The sequence below is a fragment of the Cyanistes caeruleus genome, unplaced genomic scaffold (assembly GCF_971803275.1).
Source record: "Cyanistes caeruleus unplaced genomic scaffold, bCyaCae1.hap1.1 HAP1_SCAFFOLD_100, whole genome shotgun sequence".
NCBI lineage: Eukaryota > Metazoa > Chordata > Aves > Passeriformes > Paridae > Cyanistes > Cyanistes caeruleus.
In genome coordinates this window covers 741661-763425 of record NW_028255902.1, presented here as the reverse complement: position 1 = coordinate 763425, position 21765 = coordinate 741661, and the positions used below count along the sequence as shown (strand labels likewise).

Genomic DNA, 21765 nt, shown 5'->3' with positions numbered 1-21765 from the left:
TCCCCTGTCCCGCCCCGTTCCCATTGTTCCCCCAAACCTCCGCTGTCCCCAGCTCGGTTTGGGGGGGACCCAGCCCTTTCCCATCGTGTCCCGGCCCGGTCCCGCTCACCCGAGGGCTCCGAACCACGCCCAGGGACAGAGGAGGGACAGAGGGGGAGGAAGAGGAGGGACAGAGGAGGAGGAAGAGGAGGAGCAGGAGGAGGAAGAGCTGGAGCAGGCAGAGGAGGCTCCACCTGCGCTCCCCGCTCTCTGCATCTGCAGCTCCTTCGGGACCATCGCCCCCCATCCCGCAGGTGCCCGGGGAGGGGGAGCTCGCCCCAAATACCCCGGGGCTCCCTGGCTTTGGGGTTTTTGGGGGGGATGTTTGGGGATGGCAGGGCTCCAGAGCCGAGCCGCAGATGCCCCTCGGGGGCACCCCGGGGGTCCCCGGGAGGTGTTTTTGGGGGGTCCCGGTGGCGGTGGCGGCAGAGCCCCGGCAAAGGGGCCGGGGGGATGCGGGTCCGGCATGGCCGGGAAAGGGGTTCGGGGCTCCCGGTGCCGGCAGTGGCTGCTCCCAGCATTGCCCAGTTGCTCACCCCGTGTGGCTCCAGTTTCCTCTGCGCCCCACGATAAGCCAAATCACTCCCAGTCATTCCCTATTAGAGTACAATTTGTCTCCATTTTATCACATTTTTCCACATTTTTATCCAATTTTCCCCATTTTTATCCCATTTTTGCTCTATTTTCCTAATTTTTATCCTATTTCCATATAGTTTTCGTCATTTTTATCCTATTTTTTATTTTTCACCAACTTTTCCCTCATTTTTTTTCCTTTTTCCTCCATTTCTGCCTTTTTTATCTCATTTTTCCGCAGTTTTCTCTATTTTTTCCTTTTTTTTTTCCTATTTTTCCTCCACTCTTATTCAGTTTTTTCCCCATGTTTTCCTATTTTCCCCCCAATTTTTTTCTATTTTTAATCTATTTTTTTTTCCCATTTCCCCATTTTACCATATTTTTGCTCCATTTTTCCCCATGTTCTCTCCTGTTTTTCCCATTTTCTTCCATATTTTCCACCATTCTTGCAATATTTTTACCATTTTTATTCCTGTTTTTACCTCAGTTTTCCCCATTATTTTCCCCATTTTTATCCTGGTTTTATCTCATTTTTCCACAATTTTATCCCAGTTTTTTTCCATTTCTTTCTCCCATTTTTCCCAATTTTTTCTCCATTTCCATCCCATTTTCCCCAATTTTTCCCTATTTTTTTCCAATTTTTTCCCTAATTTTGGCTCCATTTTCCCCCATTTTTGCTCCATTTTTCCTGTCATTTTTCTCAGTTTTCCCCCATATTTTTGTAGTTTCCCCCGACTTTTCCACATTCTTCCTCCATTTCTATCCTATTTTTCTCGATTTCTCCCTATCTTCCCCATTTAATTATCCCAAAAATTGAAATTTGGGGAAAAAAAATAGAAATTTTGGTGGGAAAAAAGGTGCTTTGGTGGCAAAATTCCATGAATTTAAATCACAGCTTTCCCATGATTTTTCCATGATTTTTCCATGATTTCCAGCCAGAAGGAGGTGTGGGATTCATTCCAATATTCTGGAAGCTGGAAGAGGACCAAGCCATCAGTCTTCCAAAAAACCTGGAGCACTCAAAGGTGCAATTCCACCTTTCCCCACTCCCCGGATTCTCAGGTCTGGAAATTCTTCCATAACCTCCCAGGCAGGCAATTCCCAAAATTCCATGGAAAAATGGGATAGTTGGATTCCATCCTGGTTTTTTCCTGATTTTTCCTATTTTTTTCCCAGTTTTTGTCCCCTTTTTTCCTGTTTTTTCCTGATCTTTCCAGATTATTTTCCTCTTTATATTCCTCACTTTTCCCCCGATTTTTCCCAATATTTTCCTAATATTTTCCCAATTTTTTCCCAATTTTTTCTTTCCTTTTTTTCCCATTTTTCCTGATTTTCCCCTCTTTTTTTCCCAATTTTTTTCCTGGTTTTTTTTCCAGTTCTTTCTCAAATTTTCCTGATTTTTTCCTGATTTCCCTTGATTTTTCCCTCTTCTTTTCCCAAATTTTTCTGGATTTTCCCCTACTTTTTCTTAAATTTTTCCCTCATTTTCTGTTTTTTCCCCTGATTTTTCCCAAATTTTTCCCTGATTTTCCCACAATTTTTTTCATTATTTTTTCTGATTTTTCCAGTTTTCATTTACTTTTTCTTTTCCTGATCTTTCTCTCATTTTTCATAATTTTTTTCAAATTTTTTTCCCATTTTTTTCCTGAATTTTCCCTCTGATTTGTCCCAATTTCCCCCCATTTTTTTCTAATTTTTCCTGACTTTTGCCTTTTTTTTCTAAATATTTCCTGGCTTTTTCCCAGTTTTTTCCCATTTATCTGTGGGGTTTTTTTTCCCTATTCTCTTTTCCTCATTTTTTCCCTGATTTTTTCCTTAATTTTTCCCAAATTTTTCCCAGTCTTCTTCCTCTTTTTTTTCCACATTTTTACCCATTTTTTCCCTATTTCTTCCCCCATTTTTTCCTGATTTCCCCTCTTCTTTTCCCAATTGTTTCCTGGTTAGTCCCCAATTTTTTTATAGTTTTTCCCTGATTATTTCCCTGTATTTTCTAGTTTTTTTACTGATTTTTCATGATTTTTTTAGGTTTCTTTCCTCTTACTTCTCAATTTTTCAGATTTTGTTCCTGATTTTTCCTGATTTTTTTCCTGATATTTTCTCTTTCTTTTCCTGATTTTTTTTTCAGTTTTTTCCCAATCTTTTCTCAAAATTTTCCTTGATTTTTGCAGTTTTTCCCGTTTTTTTGCCCATTTTTCCCCCTGATTTTTCCCTTTTCCTTTCCCAAATTTTTCTGGTTTTCCCAGTTTTTTCCTGATTCTTTTTCATTGTTTTTTTATGATTTTTTTTGTTCCAGATTTTTTTCCCTTATTTCCTTTGATTTTTCTTCTTTTTTCACAATTTTTTTCTGATTTTTTCCAACATTTTTCTCAAGTATTTCTGTTTGTTCTTTGATTTTTCCAAATTTTTTCCTGATTTTTTTCCCAGGGATTTTTGTCTTTCTTTTCCTGATATTTTCCCTTATTTTTATCAAATTTTCCCCAATTTTTTTCATGCTTTTCCCATTTTTTCCTTCTTTTTCCTGATATTTCCCTCTTCTTTTCTCAAATTTTTCCTAGCGTTCTCCCAATTTCTTCTCAAATTTCCCTGCTTTTTCCTGTTTTTTTTCCAATTTTTTTTAATTATTTCCCATTTTTTCCTAGATTTTATTCCTCTTTGTTTTCTTGATTTTTTTCCTGACCTTTCCCAGTTATTTCCCAGTTTTATTCCTGGTTTTCCCCATATTTTTCCTATATTTTTCCTGTGTTTTCCAGATTTTTCCTTATTTTCCTATTTTTTCCTGATTTTTCCCCATTTTTTCCTGATTTTTTTTCTGATTTTTCCCATTTTTTTGCACTTTCTTTTCTTGTTTTTTTTCCTTGATTTTTCACAATTTTTTCTTCAGTTTCCTCTTTTTTTTTCCCAAATTTTTCCTGGTTTTCCCCAATTTTTTGTCAAATTTTCCCGTTTTTCCCAAATTTTTCCCAATTTTTTCCTGATTTTTCCTTAATTTTTTTTGATTTCACCTTGATATTTTTCTTTTTCCCTGAATTTTCCCTTCCATTTTCCTTGAATTTATCCTGGGTTTTTTTCCATTTTTCCCCAATTTTCCAGTTTCTTTCCCACTCCCAGTATCATCCCAGTAACTCCCAGTCTAATCCCAGTAACTCCCAGTCTGATCCCAGTCACTCCCAGTCTGATCCCAGTCACTCCCAGTATGAGGCCAGTGGCCCCCAGTTGCTCCCTGGCAGTGCCAGTGTGACCCCAGTAGCCTCCAGTGTGATCCCTGGGACTCCCTGTCTCTCCCAGTATATCCCAGTCAGCCCCAGCACGCTCCCAGTCATTCCCAGCTCCTCCCAGTTGCTCTCAGCATGATCCCAGTTGTTCCCAGCCACTCCCAGTCAATCCCAGTATGATTCCAGTCACCCTCAGTGGGATCGCAGTCTCAGCCAGCATGGACCCAGCTGCTCCCACTGGGATCCCAGTATGATCCCAGTTGAGTGTGATCCCAGAATGGTTGTAATTGTTCCCAGTTCCTATCAGTATGATCCCAGTTGTCCCTGGAATAGTCCCAGTCCATCTCAGCACAGTCCCACTCCCAGTTTCTCCCACTGTGGTTCCAGTTGTTCCCAGTATGGTTATAGACACTCCCAGTATATCCCAGTTGCCCCAGTAAGGTTCTGGTTACCTCAGAATGATCCCAGTCTTTCCCACTTCCTCCCAGTATGATCCCAGCTGTGGTCTCAGTCACCTCAGCATGGTTCCAGTACCTTCCAGTTGATCCCAGTTGCTCCCAATGTGTCCACATTTTCCTCCCAGCATGGGCCCAGTAGCTCCCAGTAACCCCCAGTCAGGTTCCATTCACACCCACTGTAATCCCAGTGGTTCCCAGTGCTATCCCTGTAGGAGCCATTGTCACTCCCAGTATGGTTCCAGTCACTTCCAGGATGATCCCAGTCACTCCCACTACAATCTCAGTCACTCCCAGTATGAGCTGTTGCACCCAGCCACCCCCAGTATGGTTCCAGTCACTCCCAGATCCTTCCAGCATGATTCCAGTCATGGCCAGAGTGACTCCCTGTCACTCCCAGGATGGGCCCAGTTGCTCCCAGTCACCTCCAGTATGGTTCCAGTCACAGCCAGCCCCTTTGCAGTCACCCCCAGTATGATCCCAGCTAGTTCCAGTAGGATCCCAGTATGACCCAGCATGGGCACAGCTGCTCCCAGGATTATCCAGTGTGGTTCCAGTTGCTCCCATTTACCTGCACTGTGGTTTCAGTCTCTCCCAGTATATCCCAGTTGCTCTCAGTCACTCCTCAGGTGCTTCCAGCCTGATCCCAGTTGCTTCCAGCCACTCCCAGTCACCCTGAGTGCAGTCCCAGTTGTTGCCAGTATGCTCCCAGTCTTGCCCAGCATGGCCCAGCTGCTGCCACTGTGATCCCAGTTACCCTCAGGATGATTCCAGTTGCTCCCTGTTCCTCCCAGTTGCCCCCAGTTTAGTCCCAGTCACTCCCACTCGCTCCCAGTTGTCCCCAGCATGGTTCCTGTTGTTCCCAGTGTGTTCCCAGTCATCCCAAGTATGGTTACAGACACTCCCAGTATATCCCAGTTGCCCTCAGCATGTCCATAGGCATTCCCAGACACTCCCAGTGATCCCAGTCAGGTGCTTGTTATCTCAGTATGACCTCAGTCATGCCCAGTATATCCCAGTCCAGCACTCCCTGAATTCAGAGCCCCCCACCCGTGGGATCATCCACCCCCCATCCCACAGGTGCCCAGGGAGGGGGAGCTCGGCCCAGATATCCTGGGGGGTGCCTGGGTTGGGTTTTTTGGGGGGATGTTTGGAGAATGAAGAACTCCAAAGCTGAGCAGCAAATGCCCCTTGGGGGGACACTGGGAGGTCCCAGCATCCCTAAGTGGGGAGATCGAAACGGGAGGAACTTTTTGGATTCCTGGCACTTCCAGCAGGCTGGGGAGGGAAGGGACTGAGTAAACGGGGAACCCCCAGTACAAGTGTGACCCCCAGCAGCTGGGACAGGGGGGAACCCCTGAACACCAAAGGGGAGAGAGCAGAGATGGGGAACTCCTGGGAGACATTTACAGGGGTGAATCTTGGTGTTTGAGGGGTTTATATGGGCACCAGCTGCCTAGTGACTTCTAAAGGTGGACTTGGAGAGAGGAAACCCCTTAATCGTATGTGCTTATGAATTGTATTTTTCCCCAAACCAGGATTTCCCATTCCCAGACCTTGGCCAGATGGAGAAGGAGGCTGTGAGGAAGAGGAAGATGTCCCAGGACACCCAGGCAGGTGAGGAGGAAGTCAGTGCCCCTTTCCCCCTCTCTCCTGCTCCATCTCCCAGCCCAGCCTGGCCCCCGGCTGCAGGACAACCCCGCTGCCGACGCCGTCCTGCCGGGGACGCACTGGGGGGATCTCCTTCCCCTTCCCTCTGGCACGGAGGCAAATCCCATCCTCTCCTTGTCCTTCCTCCCCCAGACAAGGAGCTGAGGATGGAGACCAGGGAGGACAAATCCCCACGGCAGAACCTCGTGGAAGAGGCCGTTTTGAGCAGCACCACAATGCAGGAATCCAATGGGGAGGAAAATCCCAGGAGATCCTGCAGGAGGAGGGGCTCCAAACCCATCCCAGGGTGCTCTGAGGAGGAAAGACCCACCCTGTGCCGGGAAGGCGGCCAGAGATCCAGCCAGGGCTCTGAGCTGGTGGTCCATGAGCAGCTTCAGGATGGGGAGAAGCCCTACAAGTGCTTGGAGTGTGGGAAGAGCTTCAGCCAGAGCAACAGCCTGATCCGCCACCAGATGATCCACACTGGGGAATGGGCCTATGAGTGTCCCGAGTGTGGGAAGAGGTTTCACAGCAGCTCCAATCTCGTCCTGCACCAGCGGATTCACACAGATGAGAGGCCCTTCCGCTGCCCTGACTGTGGGGAGGGCTTCAAGCAAAACTCCGCCCTCGTCACCCATCTGCGCATCCACACTGGGGAGAAGCCCTATGAGTGTTGGGAATGTGGGAAGAGCTTCAGAAACAGCTCTAACTTGATCATCCACCAGAGGATCCACACTGGGGAGCGTCCCTATGAGTGTGGGGAATGTGGGATGACCTTCAGCCAGAGGTCCCATCTGACCAACCACCAGATGATCCACACTGGGGAGAGGCCCTATGAGTGTCCTGAGTGTGGGAAGAGGTTTCAGACCAGCTCAGATCTCCTCGTGCACCAGCGGATTCACACGGATGAGAGGCCCTTCCGCTGCCCTGAGTGCAGGAAGGGCTTCAACCGAAACTCCACCCTCATCAGGCACCGGCGCATCCACACTGGGGAGAGGCCCTACGAGTGTCCCCAGTGTGGGAAGAGCTTCACCCAGAGATCTCACATGACCGAACACCAGCAGAGGCACCGGTAAGCGGAGCCCTGTGAGTGCCCCCAGTGCAGGAAGAGCTTCGTGCACTGCCCCAGCTCCATCCCCCATCAGAGGACCCACGTTGGGCAGAGCTCTGATGACCCACGTTCCCAGTGATCTGTGTTGGGAACACACTGGGCTGGTGGTCATTTTATTTTGGTTCTATCTCTTGATTCATCTTCATCCCTATAAAAGAGACAAAATTGGGGTAAAAGTCTACAAATTCATCAAAGGCATCTAAAGCCTCACTTTTTACCAGTGCTTTAAGGGAATTCGGGATTCAAGTAGATACTTGGGAGGACTTGGGGATTGTGGGGGTATCTGTTGTAGTTTTCTCCATTTCTTGTCACTCAAAGAGATGAGAGGGTTCAATCTCACCTCAAAAGCACTCAATGCCACTGAAAACTACTCATTCCCACCCAGAATTCTTGGATTCCACAGCTCCTCAGGGTATGATGTCTTAAGTTTTAACTTTCATATTTTTCATATTCTGCACTGCCTTGGATTTTAGTTTTGAACTTCCTATTAAGTGTTAGTGAGCTCTCTTCACAGGGTAGGTAGACAAAACAATTCCTTTTCTAGCTTGATACCAAGGACACTTGTTAGAAGTTTCAAGCCCAAAAGCATGAACAAGGGTGGACTGAAGAGAGAAAACAAGAAGGATGTGACTTCATCATCTGAAGCTGTAACGGGACAATGAACCCCAATATCCAGATGGACCTAAACTTCTAAAAATGTGAGACCTTGTGATCGCTTGTCCTGGCCTGGCTCTTTTACTGCCCATGGTGTATTTAAATCCTTCTAATAAACTTTATTCTTAACTCTCTTTGGGCTGTTCTAGGCCAGCCTTCTGAAGGCATCAGGTGGAATGGGGTTGGAAGGGGATTGGGTGAAGTGGGATGCAAATCAGGAGGGGTGAGATGGGCATTGGGTGGGGCAGGATGGGTGGGATGGAGTTTGGGAGGTGTGAAATGTGGGAAATAGAGCTTGGGAAGGGGGTCTTGATGTCCAGCAGGGATGGGATGGGTTGGGGTTGGGACTGGGGAGGTGGGGTGGGGTCTACAAATGAGACAGCCGAAATCTGGGGATGAGAAATGGACAGGGTGCCCATTACTGAGTGAGTTTTTCTGTGAGGTGCCCCTGCCCAGGGAGGCAAGGATTGAGTTTCAAATGAATATCATTAAAGTGAGAGGTGTGGGCAAGAGGGAATTCCATCCCTCTGCCTCAGAGGATGGGCCCTGTGAGCCCAGGAAGAAACTCCACCCTGGACCCCTTGTGGGGTGGCAGCCCAGGGATTTCTGATTGGGTTTGGGCCCCTGGGGTTTCTCCCTTGCTGTGTTCCCAGTGGTTCCTGACCTTGAACTCCACCCTGGTTGTCAAACCCCATCTCCCTGCCTCTGTTTGGGGCTGTCTCTGGATCTGACTTTGTTCCTGAGCTGAATAAATGGTTTCCTGAGCAGAATCCCATCTTGTTGGTGTCCCATGCCTGTTCCTGGTAACTGTGGCTTCCCTGGTCATGATCCTGCAGCCTGGCCCTGTGTCGTGGTTTTAAACCAGTAACTAAAAAAATTACTTATTTCTTGTTGTGAGATATGGATTAGGACAAGAGCAAAACAGGCTTAAAACTTAAAAGGAATAAAGACAGTTTATTAACAAACTACACGAATAAGAACACCAGAATAAACTTTCAGAAAATCTCCTTATCTTCCACATCTTAACTATTTCTCTGTACACATGACAACATAGAGACAAATAACTTTAGAACTTTGGTGGTTAAAAACAGTCTCAATTCTGGTTACAGTCTTTTCATCAGTCTTTGTAGAGAAACAGAAGTCTCTTTCTGTTAACTTACAGAGTTTCTCACGAGAAAACTATTTTTTGTCATAGTTTTCTATTTCTCTAATGCCAGCTGCCCGGAAATCTGTCATTAGATCTTCTCCTCCCATTTCACATCTCCGAGGTGTGTATGGGTCACAGAGTTTAGGAATCTTATTTTTAAGGATAAGTTATTCAAAGGCAGAAGTCTTCTTCATTTGTCTCTGTGAGCCTTCCTGGAAAACAGTTTTCTCTTTGCCCCCCAAAGCTTCAAAATCTTCACTCAATTCCAGCAACTCACAGTATCACAAGTACTCTCTCTCTTTTGCTCAAAAGTTACACTTTGAATATCTCATTCCTCCTAATACTCTTATCATGAATTAAAGGAGTCTTTTATACTATTATTGTCCATCTCCATAGCTTTAACAGAAAGATATTTCAGCTGTAAAGCATCTCCTTATTCTCTCTTTCTTATTTAAACTTAACTCTTTTCTTCACTGTTTTTGGTAGTTCTATGATGTCTCCTCTATGTTGATTGTCTCTCTCTCTGTCTTTCTGAGAAAAGGAGTAATCTGTATGTTTATCCAGGTAGTAAAAGAATTAAAAGCTTTAAGAAAACTGCAAGAGTTCATGGTGTTAAGTTTCAGTCTAGCAGCAAAAACTGAAAACCAAGCTCGGCTGACCAGCGCTGCTTCTGTTCCCCCTCCCCCCCTCCACCCCGCGGCCTGGTCGGCCTGGAGAGGGGGGGAGGAGGCCGAGACAGAGCCTGTTACCTCTTCAAACGCCAGAAACCAAAGAGAGCAAGAGAATTCTGTCTGTACTTCTTAAGGGGGTGTTTACAAGCTGAATTCACTTTTTAATGGTCAGATCTGCTGTCAATTTTTGGAAATGACTGATAATTGGTCAGGAGGAAAAACTCGCATCAGCCACCAGCAGCTTCAACTTCCCCTCTTTCTAAGCTGTCTTAAAGGTAAAGCTACCCCATGACAAATCCAAAGGATTTTGGGGAATTTTTTTCCCAAAAGCAGCAGGTTTTTCGGGGTGGCGGGGGAGGAGAGACCCCCTCTAAATTCCTTGAGGTGTCCCCAAGGCACCGTCTGCGGAGGCAGCGGAGGGTGAATAGAAGGGCATTTTATGGAAATTAAGGGAATTTCGGGGGATTTGGCAAATTTTAGGGAATTTTTTGATTTTTGGGGGGGTCTGGGGGGTCTTGATTTTGTGAGGTCTTGCATTCTGGGGCCAGGCTGCAGGATCATGTCCAGGGAAGCCACAGTTGCCAGGAACAGGCATGGGACACCAACAAGACGGGATTCTGCTCAGGAAACCATTTATTCAGCTCAGGAACAAACTCAGATCCAGAGACAGCCCCAAACAGAGGCAGGGAGATGGGGTTTGAGAACCAGGGTGGAGTTCAAGGTCAGGAACCACTGGGAACACAGCAAGGGAGAAACCCCAGGGGCCCAAACCCAATTAGAAATCCCTGGGCTGCCACCCCACGAGGGGTCCAGGGTGGAGTTTCTTCCTGGGCTCACAGGGCCCATCCTCTGAGGCAGAGGGATGGAATTCACTCTTGCCCACACCTCTCACTTTAATAGTGTTCATTTGAAACTCAATCCTTGCCTCCCTGGGCAGGGGCACCTCACACAAAACCTCACTCAGTAATGGGCACCCTGTCCATTTCTCATCCCCAAATTTCGGCTGTCTCATTTGCAGACCGCACCCCACCTCCCCAATCCCAACCCCAACCCATCCCATCCCTGCTGGACAGCAAAATGTCTTCCCAAGCTCTATTTCCCACATTTCACACCTCCTAAATTCCATCCCACCCATCCTGCCCCACCCAATGCCCATCTCACCCCTCCTGATCTGCATCCCACTTCACCCAATCCCCTTCCAACCCCATTCCACCTGATGCCTTCAGAAGGCTGGCCTAGAACAGCCCAAAGAGAGTTAAGAATAAAGTTTATTAGAAGGATTTAAATACACCATAGGCAGTACAAGAGCCAGGCCAGGACAAGCGATCACAAGGTCTCACATTTTCAGAAGTTTAGGTCCATCTGCATATTTGGGTTCATTGTCCAGTTACAGCTTCAGATGATGAAGTCACATCCTTCCTGTTTTCTCTCTTCAGTCCACCCTTGTTCATGCTCTTGGGCATGGAACTTGTAACAATTGTCCTTGGTATGAAGCTAGAAAAGGAATTGTTTTGTCTACCTACTCTGTGAAGAGAGCTCACTAACACTTAATAGGAAGTTCAAAACTACAATCCAAGGCAGTGCAGAATATGAAAAATATGAAAGCTAAAACTTAAGACATCATACCCTGAAAAGCTGTGGAATCCAGGAATTCTGGGTGGGAATGAGTAGAATTCAGTGGCATTGAGTGGTTTTGAGGTGACAGATTGAACCCTCTCATCATTTTGAGTGACAAGAAATGGAGAAAACTACAACAGATACCCCCACAATCCCCAAGTCCTCCCAAGTATCTACTTGAATCCCAAATTCCCTTAAAGCACTGGTAAAAAGTGAGGCTTTAGATGCCTTTGACGAATTTGTAGACTTCTACCCAAATTTTGTCTCTTTTATAGGGATGAAGATGAATCAAGAGACAGAACTAAAATAAAATGACCACCAGCCCAGTGTGTTCCCAACACAGATCACTGGGAACGTGGGTCATCAGAGCTCTGCCCAACGTGGGTCCTCTGATGGGGATGGAGCTGGGGCAGTGCACGAAGCTCTTCCTGCACTTGGGGCACTCGCAGGGCTTCCCTTACCGGTGCCTCTGTTGGTGCTGGGTCAAGTGAGAGCTCTGGGTGAAGCTCTTCCCACACTGGGGACACTCGTAGGGCCTCTCCCCAGTGTGGATGCGCTGGTGCCTGATGAGGGTGGAGTTGTGCTTGAAGCCCTCCCCACAGTCGGGGCAGCGGAAGGGCCTCTCATCCGTGTGAATCCGCTGGTGCACGAGGAGATCTGAGCTGGTCTGAAACCTCTTCCCACACTCAGGACACTCATAGGGCCTCACCCCAGTGTGGATCATCTGGTGCTTGGTCAGATGGGACCTCTGGCTGAAGGTCATTCCACACTCCCCACACTCATAGGGACGTTCCCCAGTGTGGATCCTCTGGTGGATGATCAAGTTAGAGCTGTTTCTGAAGCTCTTCCCACATTCCCCACACTTGTAGGGCCTCTCCCCAGTGTGGATGCGCCGGTGGGTGATGAGGTTGGAGTTTTGCTTGAAGCCTTCCCCACAGTCGGGGCAGCAGAAGGGCCTCTCATCCGTGTGAATCCGCTGGTGCAGGACAAGTTTGGAGCTGCTGTGAAAACTCTTCCCACACTCAGGACACTCGTAGGGCCTCTCCCCAGTGTGGATGCGCTGGTGACGGACGAGATTGGAGCTGCAGTAGAAGCCCTTCCCACATTGCCCACACTCGTAGGCCCATTCCCCAGTGTGGATCATCTGGTGGCGGATCAGGCTGTTGCTCTGGCTGAAGCTCTTCCCACACTCCAAGCACTTGTAGGGCTTCTCCCCATCCTGAAGCTGCTCATGGACCACCAGCTCAGAGCCCTGGCTGGATCTCTGGCCGCCTTCCCGGCACAGGGTGGGTCTTTCCTCCTCAGAGCACCCTGGGATGGGTTTGGAGCCCCTCCTCCTGTGGGATCTCCGGGGATTTTCCTCCCCATTGGATTCCGGCACCGTAGAGCTGCTCACAGTGGCCTCTTCCATGAGGTTCTGCCGTGGGGATTTGTCCTCCCTGGTCTCCATCCTCAGCTCCTTGTCTGGGGGAGGAAGGACAAGGAGAGGATGGGATTTGCCTCCGTGCCAGAGGGAAGGGGAAGGAGATCCCCCCAATGCGTCCCCGGCAGGACGGCGTCGGCAGCGGGGTTGTCCTGCAGCCGGGGGCCAGGCTGGGCTGGGAGATGGAGCAGGAGAGAGGGGGAAAGAGGCACTGACTTCCTCCTCATCTGTCGGGGTGTCCTGGTGCATCTTCCTCTTCCTCACAGCCTCCTTCTCCATCTGGCCAAGGTCTGGGAATGGGAAATCCTGGTTTGGGGAAAAATACAATTCATAAGCACATACGATTAAGGGGTTTCTTCTCTCCAAGTCCACCTTTAGAAGTCACTAGGCAGCTGGTGCCCATATAAACCCCTCAAACACCAAGATTCAGCCCTGAAAATATCTCCCAGGAGTTCCCTGTCTCTGCTCTCTCCCCTTTGGTGTTCAGGGGTTCCCCCCTGTCCCAGCTGCTGGGGGTCACGCTTGTACTGGGGGTTCCCCGTTTACTCGGTCCCTTCCCTCCCCAGCCTGCTGAAAGTGCCAGGAATCCAAAAAGTTCCTCCCGTTTCGACCTCCCCACTTAGGGATGCTGGGACCCCCCAGTGTCCCCCCAAGGGGCATTTTCCACTCAGCTTTTTAGTTCTTCATTCTTCAAACATCACCCACGAAAAAACCCAACCCAGGAACCCTCCAGGTTATCTGGGCCAAGCTCCCCCTCTCCTGTCATTTCTGGGATGGGGGGTGATGATCCCACGGTTGGGGGGCTGTGAATTCAGGGAGTGCTCAACCTCGTGCTTCCTCCTCCTTTCTATGATCTTCCTTTGTCCCTCCTCTTCCATCCCTCCTCATCCGCCTCCTCCCTAACCCCACCTCGTGCTCCTACTTCCATCCCCTCTCACTCTCCTTCTTCATCCCTCCTCTTCCATCCCTCCCCCTCCTCCCCCAGGAGCAGTGACACCCTCGGTGCCCTGTTCCCAAACCCCTCACAGCCCACGGCAGGAGCGGGGATGGAGCCAGGACAGGTCGGGATGGGCAGCGCGGGGCTCTCCGCTGCTCCCACCCGCTGGGGACGGGGGGAACCCGGCCCGGGGAAAAGGAGAGGGAAACTGGGAAAATTGGGGGCTGCAGATCCAACCTGGGGCTGGCTGGGGACCCTGGCTGGGGACTGCCAGCCCTTGGGGCTCCTCTGGGGAGATGTGGGAGGGGGGAACACAGAGAGCGCTGGGGGATCCCAGGAGTGGCAGCACTGGCAGGGACTGGTTTGTACTGGGATCATCCTGGCAGTGGCTGAGATTGCACTGGCTGTGTACTGACATCATACTGGGATCATACTGGGATCAGACTGGGATCAGACTGGCAGTCAGTAGGAGCCTCCAGGGGGCAATTGAGACCAGGCTGTGAGGAACTGCGAATATGCCCTGCACTCCCCAGAACCCCGGGATCGCCCCCCATAGGTCCCATGTGTCCCCCAGACCCTTCAGGATCCCCGAGTGCCCCCTCAGCGCCCGTTCGAGGTCCCCCAAAGTGTCCCTGGATCGCTGAATGCTCCCGACCCCACAGATTCCCCTTCCAGCCACTCCTGGGAATTCATCTCCCATCATCCCACAACACAGTTCCGCGCCCAAACCTCCTGCCGTGCCCCGCGACCTAAAGAGCCCGGTCACAGCTCCCCAGGTTCCCCCCAAGTGCTCCCGAGCCGTGTACATTGCCCCAGAGCACCTGCAGCTCGGACGCAGAAGTCTTCTCCAAGCGCTTCCCCACACCGCCGAACGCGCCTTCCGAGCCACTTCCGGGACTACAGCTCCCATCATGCTCCGCGGCGCCCATAGAGCGCTATTCCGGGCGGGACTTCATCTCCCGTCATGCCCCGCGCCTTACCGGAACCTATTGGAGCTGCGCCTATAACTCCCGTGATGCTCCGCGGCGCCATTAAGCCTCATTATACCGGCGCCTACAACTCCCATCATCCCCCGCGACCCAGAGATTCCCCGTTACAGCCCCGCAAGTGCCCGCCCGGACCCCGAAGGGCCCCCAGATTCCCCTCCCTGGCCTCCAAGTGCCCCCCTGGACCTCCAAGTGCTCCCCCGAACGCCGAATTGTCTCACAGAATCCCTAAATGCCGCTCCAAATGCCCTCCCGGCTCCCCATGTGTCCTCCAGACCCCCAAGTTCTCTCTAAGTTCCGTCCCCCGACCCAGAACTGCCCCAAATGTTCCTCAGAAAAGTCCCCATGGACCCCAAAGTGGCCCCTTTTACCCTGTCTGAGAAAATGATAAAAATGATGATCAAAGGACTAAAAATATGTGTAATTAGCATAAAGAGGGAGAAATAGTGGTCAATTAATTAATGAAAGGAAATGTGCTACTTTGAACCAAGGACCGATAATGTTTTTAGTTGCTAAAAACGTAGCAATTCTTTTATATAAATATAAAAATTAGGTTATAAAAATACAGAATAATAGTATTATAAAAATAAAATTTTATTTTTATTAATTAATTAGATTTTAATTATAAAGAAAAATTATAAAGAGAAATGTTCTCAATGTTTTGGGATGTCAGTCCCAGGTGGGCGATGTCAGACATGCTGAGGCTCGGGGTGAGGAGCAGGTTGTCCAAACAGGGGCAGCCCACAAGGGGCTCGTTCTTCTCTGTGACCAGACCTCCTCAGGAGACATTCAGCATCAGGATTGTAAAGAGTAAATCGTTACCCCCTGATCAGTACACAAAGATGTTTTACAGTTTGAGCAGTAGAATGTTGTCACCGTAAGGGGCCTTCTTTGTTAATATAGCTCATGTTGTGTCATGTTTGGTAAATACAAATGTTGTTGTAACAGCCTTCTTTGTTAAAATATTGTTATAAATGAAATTAGAATTTTGACAACTAGGTCCCTTGGGTTAATGGCAGTTTAATTAAAAATGAATACAATTTACTAAATTGAATAGTAATGTGTTATAAAAGAATACAGTTTAGTAAAATAATACAGTTTAATAAAAATTAAAATTTATATAAATAATCTGCTAGTAATTAAGTATGATTAAAGCATAAGCAAAACCGGACAGGGTACAGAGGCTTCCCACCCTGCCTCACATTCAAAACAAAGCACTTCAAGCTAAACTTATATACTGTATCCTTATACATATTCCTTAATGTTTCCTCTAAGTTCCCTCCTATCTCAAGTTTTTCTGACTTTACATCACTTTTCTTCACGGCACATGCCTCAGTTGTTGTTAGGGGGTCTTCAGTCTTCTTTTGGTGGTCTTTTGGCGAAGGCTTCTCTTCTTCCTGATTGTCCTTTGGATAACCTTACAGGTTTGTGCATACATACTGAGCATTGTGTTATGTAAGTCTATTAATTAGCCTTATGTTTACTAATCTTTAGGCCCAATGCCTAAATTTGTTCTAATTTTGGTCCATCTCAAGGCAATTTTGGTCTTGAGACACCATTTATCTTCTAAACTACATCCTGTACCTTAATTTTGACATGTAACATCTACAAAGGGGTACATCTGCTTTGTAACACTGATTCTTGATTGTTTCTAATAAGAACTTTAATAACAGTTACAATTTAGTTAGCACGAACCAATTCCATTTATTACAACTGCAAATACCCCTTACATCCCTTTTTATTGGTTTCCATGCTAACTGCCTTGCTTTCTTCCTTGCTATGGATAAACTTGTATTTTCTCAATTTCTTCTTTTGCTACCTCAATTGTTTGGCCTGCAGATCAGCTGCTAAGCCCATCCACATTCAGCTCTTAGTCTTCAGAGGGAAACTTTGAGCACAGTGAGAATCTCGCAGTGTGCAGGAGGGTCCCTGTGTGCCAGCTGCAGCTGGGGCCTCAGCCATCTCCTCTCTCAACAGGTTCCCCTCTGCAGCTTCACAGGAAAGGCCAACACCTCCCTCAGGGACACCTGCACCACACATTTCACATCTCCATGCCCGTACGTGATGTCCCTGTCACAGCTGCATTACCAGCTTGCTGCTGTGCAGATGCTGCCACCACCCAAAGCAAGGCCCTGTGTCCCTGAAGGGACCCGCCCTGCTCTGTGGCCTGGACTGAAGGTGGGTCCCTCCTGCCAGGGCAGGGCCCAGCACAGCTCTTCTGTTCCAATAAAGAGATGGAGCTCTCACCCCAGTGTCTGGCTGGTACCACCAGCAAAGCCCACACAGCACCAGCCCTGGCTGAGCTCCATGTCCAGGAGCAGGCAGGGCTGACCACGGTGTGGGCAGGCAGGAGCCAGGCAGGGGCTGCTGTGACCAGAGGCAGGGCCCCGAGGGGCTGGGGGAGTCTGTGTTGAGCATCCCTGGGCTGAGGGCACATTTCCTTCAGTGGCATCACCTGGGCCTGGACCTCCTCCAATGCCATGCCCAGGAAAAGAGGCAACCATCAAGAGCATCTCCTGGGACACTGCCTGTCCAGCAATGTCAGCAGGCAAAACCAAGGTTTTGTTTAGCAATGACCCTTTGATGAAGTCAAAGATTCACAGTCAGAGCAGTCCTCTAGTACAGATGGGAGTACACTTGGGGCGGACACTTAAGGCCATGAGGTCACAGAAGGCTCTGGGGTGACAGCAGGCTGAGGTGACAGCAGGCTCTGAGGTCACAGAGGTCCCAGAGCCCCGTGGTTGCCCAGCACCACAAGGACCGAGCAGTCAGTCCTTGACCACGACTGTTGTGGTAGCAGCGGCGGCGGCAGCAGCGGTGCTGACATTGGGACAGCGGTGTCAGGACAGTGGTGGCAGCAAGAGCTGCAGGACTGGCAGTAGGCAAGGCACCATGGCCTTTGCACTGCGCCTCCTCCTCCTGCTCCTCCTGGCAGTGGCCCTGCCTGACAGGGCTGCCCAGGCTGCTCCATGGCGAGCAGGGCGAGCAGGTGAGCCGGCAGCCTCGGTCCCCTTTCCCAGGACAGTGCTCCCTTCTCCCTGGGAAGTGTTGGGGATGGTTTTCCCCAGGGCTTAAGGGAGGGTTTTCTCTATGGGAGGGACAGAGGCCTCAGGGGCCCTGGGCTGGTCCCACTGCCCTTCCAGGGATGTTGCACAGGGCCTGCAAAGAGGGTGGAGAGTGACCAGAGCCAGCCCAGAGCTCCCCAGGCCCCTCTGCAGCTTTGGCCATGTCCATTGACATCTGGCTCCCATGGCCTTCCCCAACCCCCTTGCAGTGCCCAGTTCCCTAAGGCAGAAGGGGGTCCCAGCACACCATGGAATGGTTCTGATCTGTGCTCCCTTCCAGATGAGGGTGGTAGGAAGGCTTCTCCAGCAGCTTGGCTTCATGAAGATTTTCTGCCTCTGGAGCCCCATGCAGGTATGTTCTCACTGTCCCAACAAGGAATAAACACTGACACCCTGGCAGGAAGCAGGTGACAGAAGCTGCTGTGGCTGTTGAGTTACAGGTGTGTCTGCAGCGAGAATGTTTCCAGCTCCTTTTCTGGTTGCTGCACGCAAGCCCAGCTCCCATCACAGGGGTGAGTGGTGTGTCCCTGCTGATCCCACAGGCTGAGCCCTGGTTCTGTGGGATCCATTCATCTGAAATGGAAATGCTTTCTGTTAAGGTCCTCCTAGAGGGGAGAACAAACCTACAGGAGACAAGAGGCTGAGTGATCTGGAGAGACGCCGTGGTAGGTCCCTGTCCCTCAGCCTCCTCCTGAGACTCAGCAGCCGGGGGCTTTCTCTGCACATCTGGACACGCTGTGCCCGGCACAGCAGGAAGGGATCCATGGCAGCCTTGCTGCCCCTCTGCTGCTTTCACAGCCTGCAGGGCTGTTTCCCAGCCTGGCCTGGCTGCAGCTTCTCCCCAGCCTCTGCAGGAAGGCATTTGGCATCAGCTGACAGGGAGCCCAAACTGCAGCACGGGCCATGCACACCCTGAAATCCCCTGCAATTTCCCAGTCTTGTGGTAGATGTGGCTGGCCTGGCTCCAAAGTTTGGATGCCTTCCTGAAACTTATCCATATCTTTGACAACTATTGCCTCCTGAAGATGCCACCTTCATGCTGGGGAACAAACAGCCCCACCTGATGCATGTATCCCTCTTCCTTTCTCCAGAGATGAACCCAAAGGCTGTGCTGAAGGCAGCGTTTCCCGGAGGAAGCAGTGGCTCATGGGCAGCCTCTGCTGCAGGAAGGGAGGCCATGCCAGGCACAGACCCAGGAGGTAATTGCTGTGCCCCTGGGCCTGAGCCCTGCTGAGGCTTGAGCTGCCATCTCTGCTGCTTGGCAGTGCAGGCACAGCCCAGACAAGACCGGCACAGCCCAGTGGAATTATCCGCAGCAGGCTCAGGGCACTTGGCTACTGAGCAGTCCTGCTGGGGTCCCTCCATGGGAGACAGGTCCCAAAACCTGGCAGCAGCTGCAAAGGGGTGCCCATGGTGGGGAATAGGCAGAGGGGGAGGGCAAGGCTCCACTGTATCCTGAAAGAGCCTGGCCCAGTCCCTATGGGATGGGAGAGCTGTCCCAGCAGAACGTGGGCAGGAGGGAGGGAGGGCCTGAGGGACAGTTGTGCCACTGCCTGCTGTAGTTCTTCCCCATTGCTTTTACAATTCTTTCAGCTGTGGCAGAGAGAGGGCCCCAGTGGGGCCTGGGCTGCTCCAGCCACCTCTCCCAGGAATGCTGCACAGGGCCTGCAAAGAGGGTGGAGAGTGACCAGGAGCCAGCCCAGAGCCCCCAGGCCCCTCTGCAGCTGTGGCCATGTCCACTGACATCTGGCACCCACAGCCTTAGCATGACTCCTTTGCACTGCCCGGTTCCCTAAGGTAGAAGGGGATCTCAGCACACCATGGAAACTGTTCTGATCTGTGCTCCCTTCTAGATTTGGAACTCAACCTCAATTATTTGGAAGTGCTACTGAATGATACTTTGAATATCTTGGAGAATGCTGGAGGCAAGTTCTTCTATTCCCTTTACTGACAGAACACAAAATGACAAGGTGGCAAGAGCTCACTCATATGCCATATCTCTTAAAATAATCTCAGGCTTGTTGGGTTCTAGAAACCTCGCCCTGCTCCCTTCTAGAGCCCTGAGTGATCCCACAGGTCACTACCAGTGGGAAGAAGGAGCATTTAGCTGTCAATCTTCTTCCCGTGTGCAATGCCAGTGTCTCCTTCCATGTGCTCTGTGCAGCCACGGAGAAGAGCAGAGAGGGAAGGGGCCAGGCCCAGGGCTGTGTCCCGGGGCTGTGCCTTGCATGGCTCCTTTGCCAGCCCCAGGGAGCCTGAGGGTCTCCTACAGAGCCACGAGAGCTGTTCTGTCCTACCTCTTTTTTCAGCCAAGCCTCTTGCTGAAGGTGATCTGGCTTCCCAACCCACACCCAGGACTGAGGCTCTGGAAGATGGTGAGGGTAGGTGAAGGCCTTTCCCCCTGGGAGAGCTGCCAGCTCAGAGCCCAAGGCTTGGCCAGGAGAGCATCGCTGCAGGTGCCAGGACAGAGCCATGCATATGTGTGCCCTCGCCCTGTGTGATCCTCTCACCACTCCTGAGGCTCAGTGCTGCCTGTTCAGATCAGAAGAGATGACAGAAGCTTCTGTGGCTGTTGAGTTACAGGTGTGTCTGCAGGGAGGACTCTCCCAGCTCCTGGGCTGGTTGCTGCACACAAGCCTGGCTCCCATCACAGGGGTGAGTGGTGTGTCCCTCCTGACCCCACAGGCTGAGCATTGGCATTCTGGGATCCATTCCTGTGAAATGGAATTATTTTCCTCTAAGGTCCTTCAAGAGGCAATACCAAAGCTACAGGAGTTATGAAACCCCATGAGCCATCCAAACCCATGAGGCAAATGCTGAAGAAAATTCTGCAGGAAGGACAAGGTGGGTCCATGTCCCTCAGCCTTCTCCTGACACTCAGCAGCCAGGGGCTTTCTCTGCACATCTGGACACGCAGTGCCCAACACAGCGGGAAGGGATCCATGGCAGCCTCACTGCCCCGCTACTGCTTTCAAGCCCTGCAGGGCTGTTTCCCAGCCTGGCCTGGCTGCAGCTTCTCCCCAGCCTCTGCAGGAAGGCATTTGGCATCAGCTGACAGGCAGCCCAAAGTGCAGCACGGGCCATGCCCACACTGAGATCTTGTAGGATTCCCCAGTGTCTGGGTAGACCAAAAATGGCAGCTGTTTGGAGAAGGGAGGGCCCTGGCCAATCCCAAAAGTTGATATGATTTCCTGGCCCTTAACCAAGTCTTTGAGAAGCATTGCCTCCTGAAGATGCCACCTCCCCAGTGGGGAATGCTGCCATCTGATCCAGCTGTCCCTTTCTGCAGAAGTGGATGGAGAGGCTGTGCTGAAGGCAGCATTTCCCAGAGGAAGCAGTGGCTCATGGGCAGCCTCTGCTGCAGGAAGGGAGGCCATGCCAGGCACAGTCCCAGGAGGTAATTGCTGTGTTTCTGGGCCTGAGCCCTGCTGAGGCTTGAGCAGCCATCTCTGCTACTGGGGAGTGCCCACCCTTGAGGGATGTTGCACAGGGCATGGGAAGAGTGTTGAGAGTGACCAGGAGCCAGCCCAGAGCATTTCAGGCCCCTCTACAGCTTCCTCCATGTCCACTGACATCTGGCTTCCAGGGTCTTACCCAACCCCCTGGCAGTGCCCAGTCCCCTAAGGCAGAAGGGCGATCCCAGCACACCCTGAAAAAGGTTCTCATCTCTGTTCCCTTCCAGATGAGGTTCCTAGAAAGGTTTCTCCATTAGATTGGCTGCATAAAGTTTTGAAGCCCTTGGAGCCTCCTGCAGGTATGTTCTCAGTGTCCCATCGAGGAATAATCATTGACAACCTGGTAGGAACCAGGTGACAGAAGCTTCTGTGGCTGTTGAGTTACAGGTGTGTCTGCAGGGAGGACTTTCCCAGATCCTTTGCTGATCACTGCCCGCAAGCCCGGCTCCCATCTCAGGGGTGAGTGGTGTGTCTCTGCCGTACCCACAGGCTGAGCATTGCTTTTCTGGGATCCATTCCTGGGAAATGGAACTATTTTTTGTTAAGGTCCTCCGAGAGGGAAGAACAGAGCCACAGGACAGAAAGAACCACTTGAGTCACACCACATCCTGAAAGAAATAGAGAAGGAACTGCTCAAAGGGCGTGGTGGGTGCATTTCCCTCAGCCTTTCCTGAGACTCTGCAGTCAGGGGCTTTCTCTGGACATGCCATGCCCTGCACCATGGGAAGGGATCCATGGCAGCCTCGCTGCCCTGCTGCTGCTTTCAAGCC

General features: G+C 50.4%; 2 protein-coding genes across 2 annotated transcripts in view; one reads left to right on the top strand and one right to left on the bottom strand.

Annotated features, from left to right (window-relative positions):
* Positions 1 to 21765, top strand: part of LOC147646385 (uncharacterized) — a 114411-nt gene that overhangs the window by 26756 nt on the left and 65890 nt on the right. The window contains 1 exon segment of the mRNA XM_086873515.1: positions 6291 to 7046. Within this exon segment, the coding sequence (XP_086729641.1) occupies positions 6291 to 7046 (756 nt within the window).
* Positions 10763 to 14365, bottom strand: LOC147646388 (uncharacterized). The gene is made up of 2 exons (XM_086873532.1): positions 14311 to 14365; positions 10763 to 12858 (listed from the first exon to the last, which is right to left on the bottom strand). Exon 2 carries the CDS (start codon positions 12829 to 12831, stop codon positions 11587 to 11589), a length of 1245 nt encoding a protein of 414 aa, XP_086729658.1. The 5' UTR covers positions 12832 to 12858; positions 14311 to 14365; the 3' UTR covers positions 10763 to 11586.

Excerpts from the sequence above, each read along its gene's own strand:
- LOC147646388 (XM_086873532.1), bottom strand. The coding sequence starts at position 12,831 with ATGGAGAAGGAGGCTGTGAGGAAGAGGAAGATGCACCAGGACACCCCG.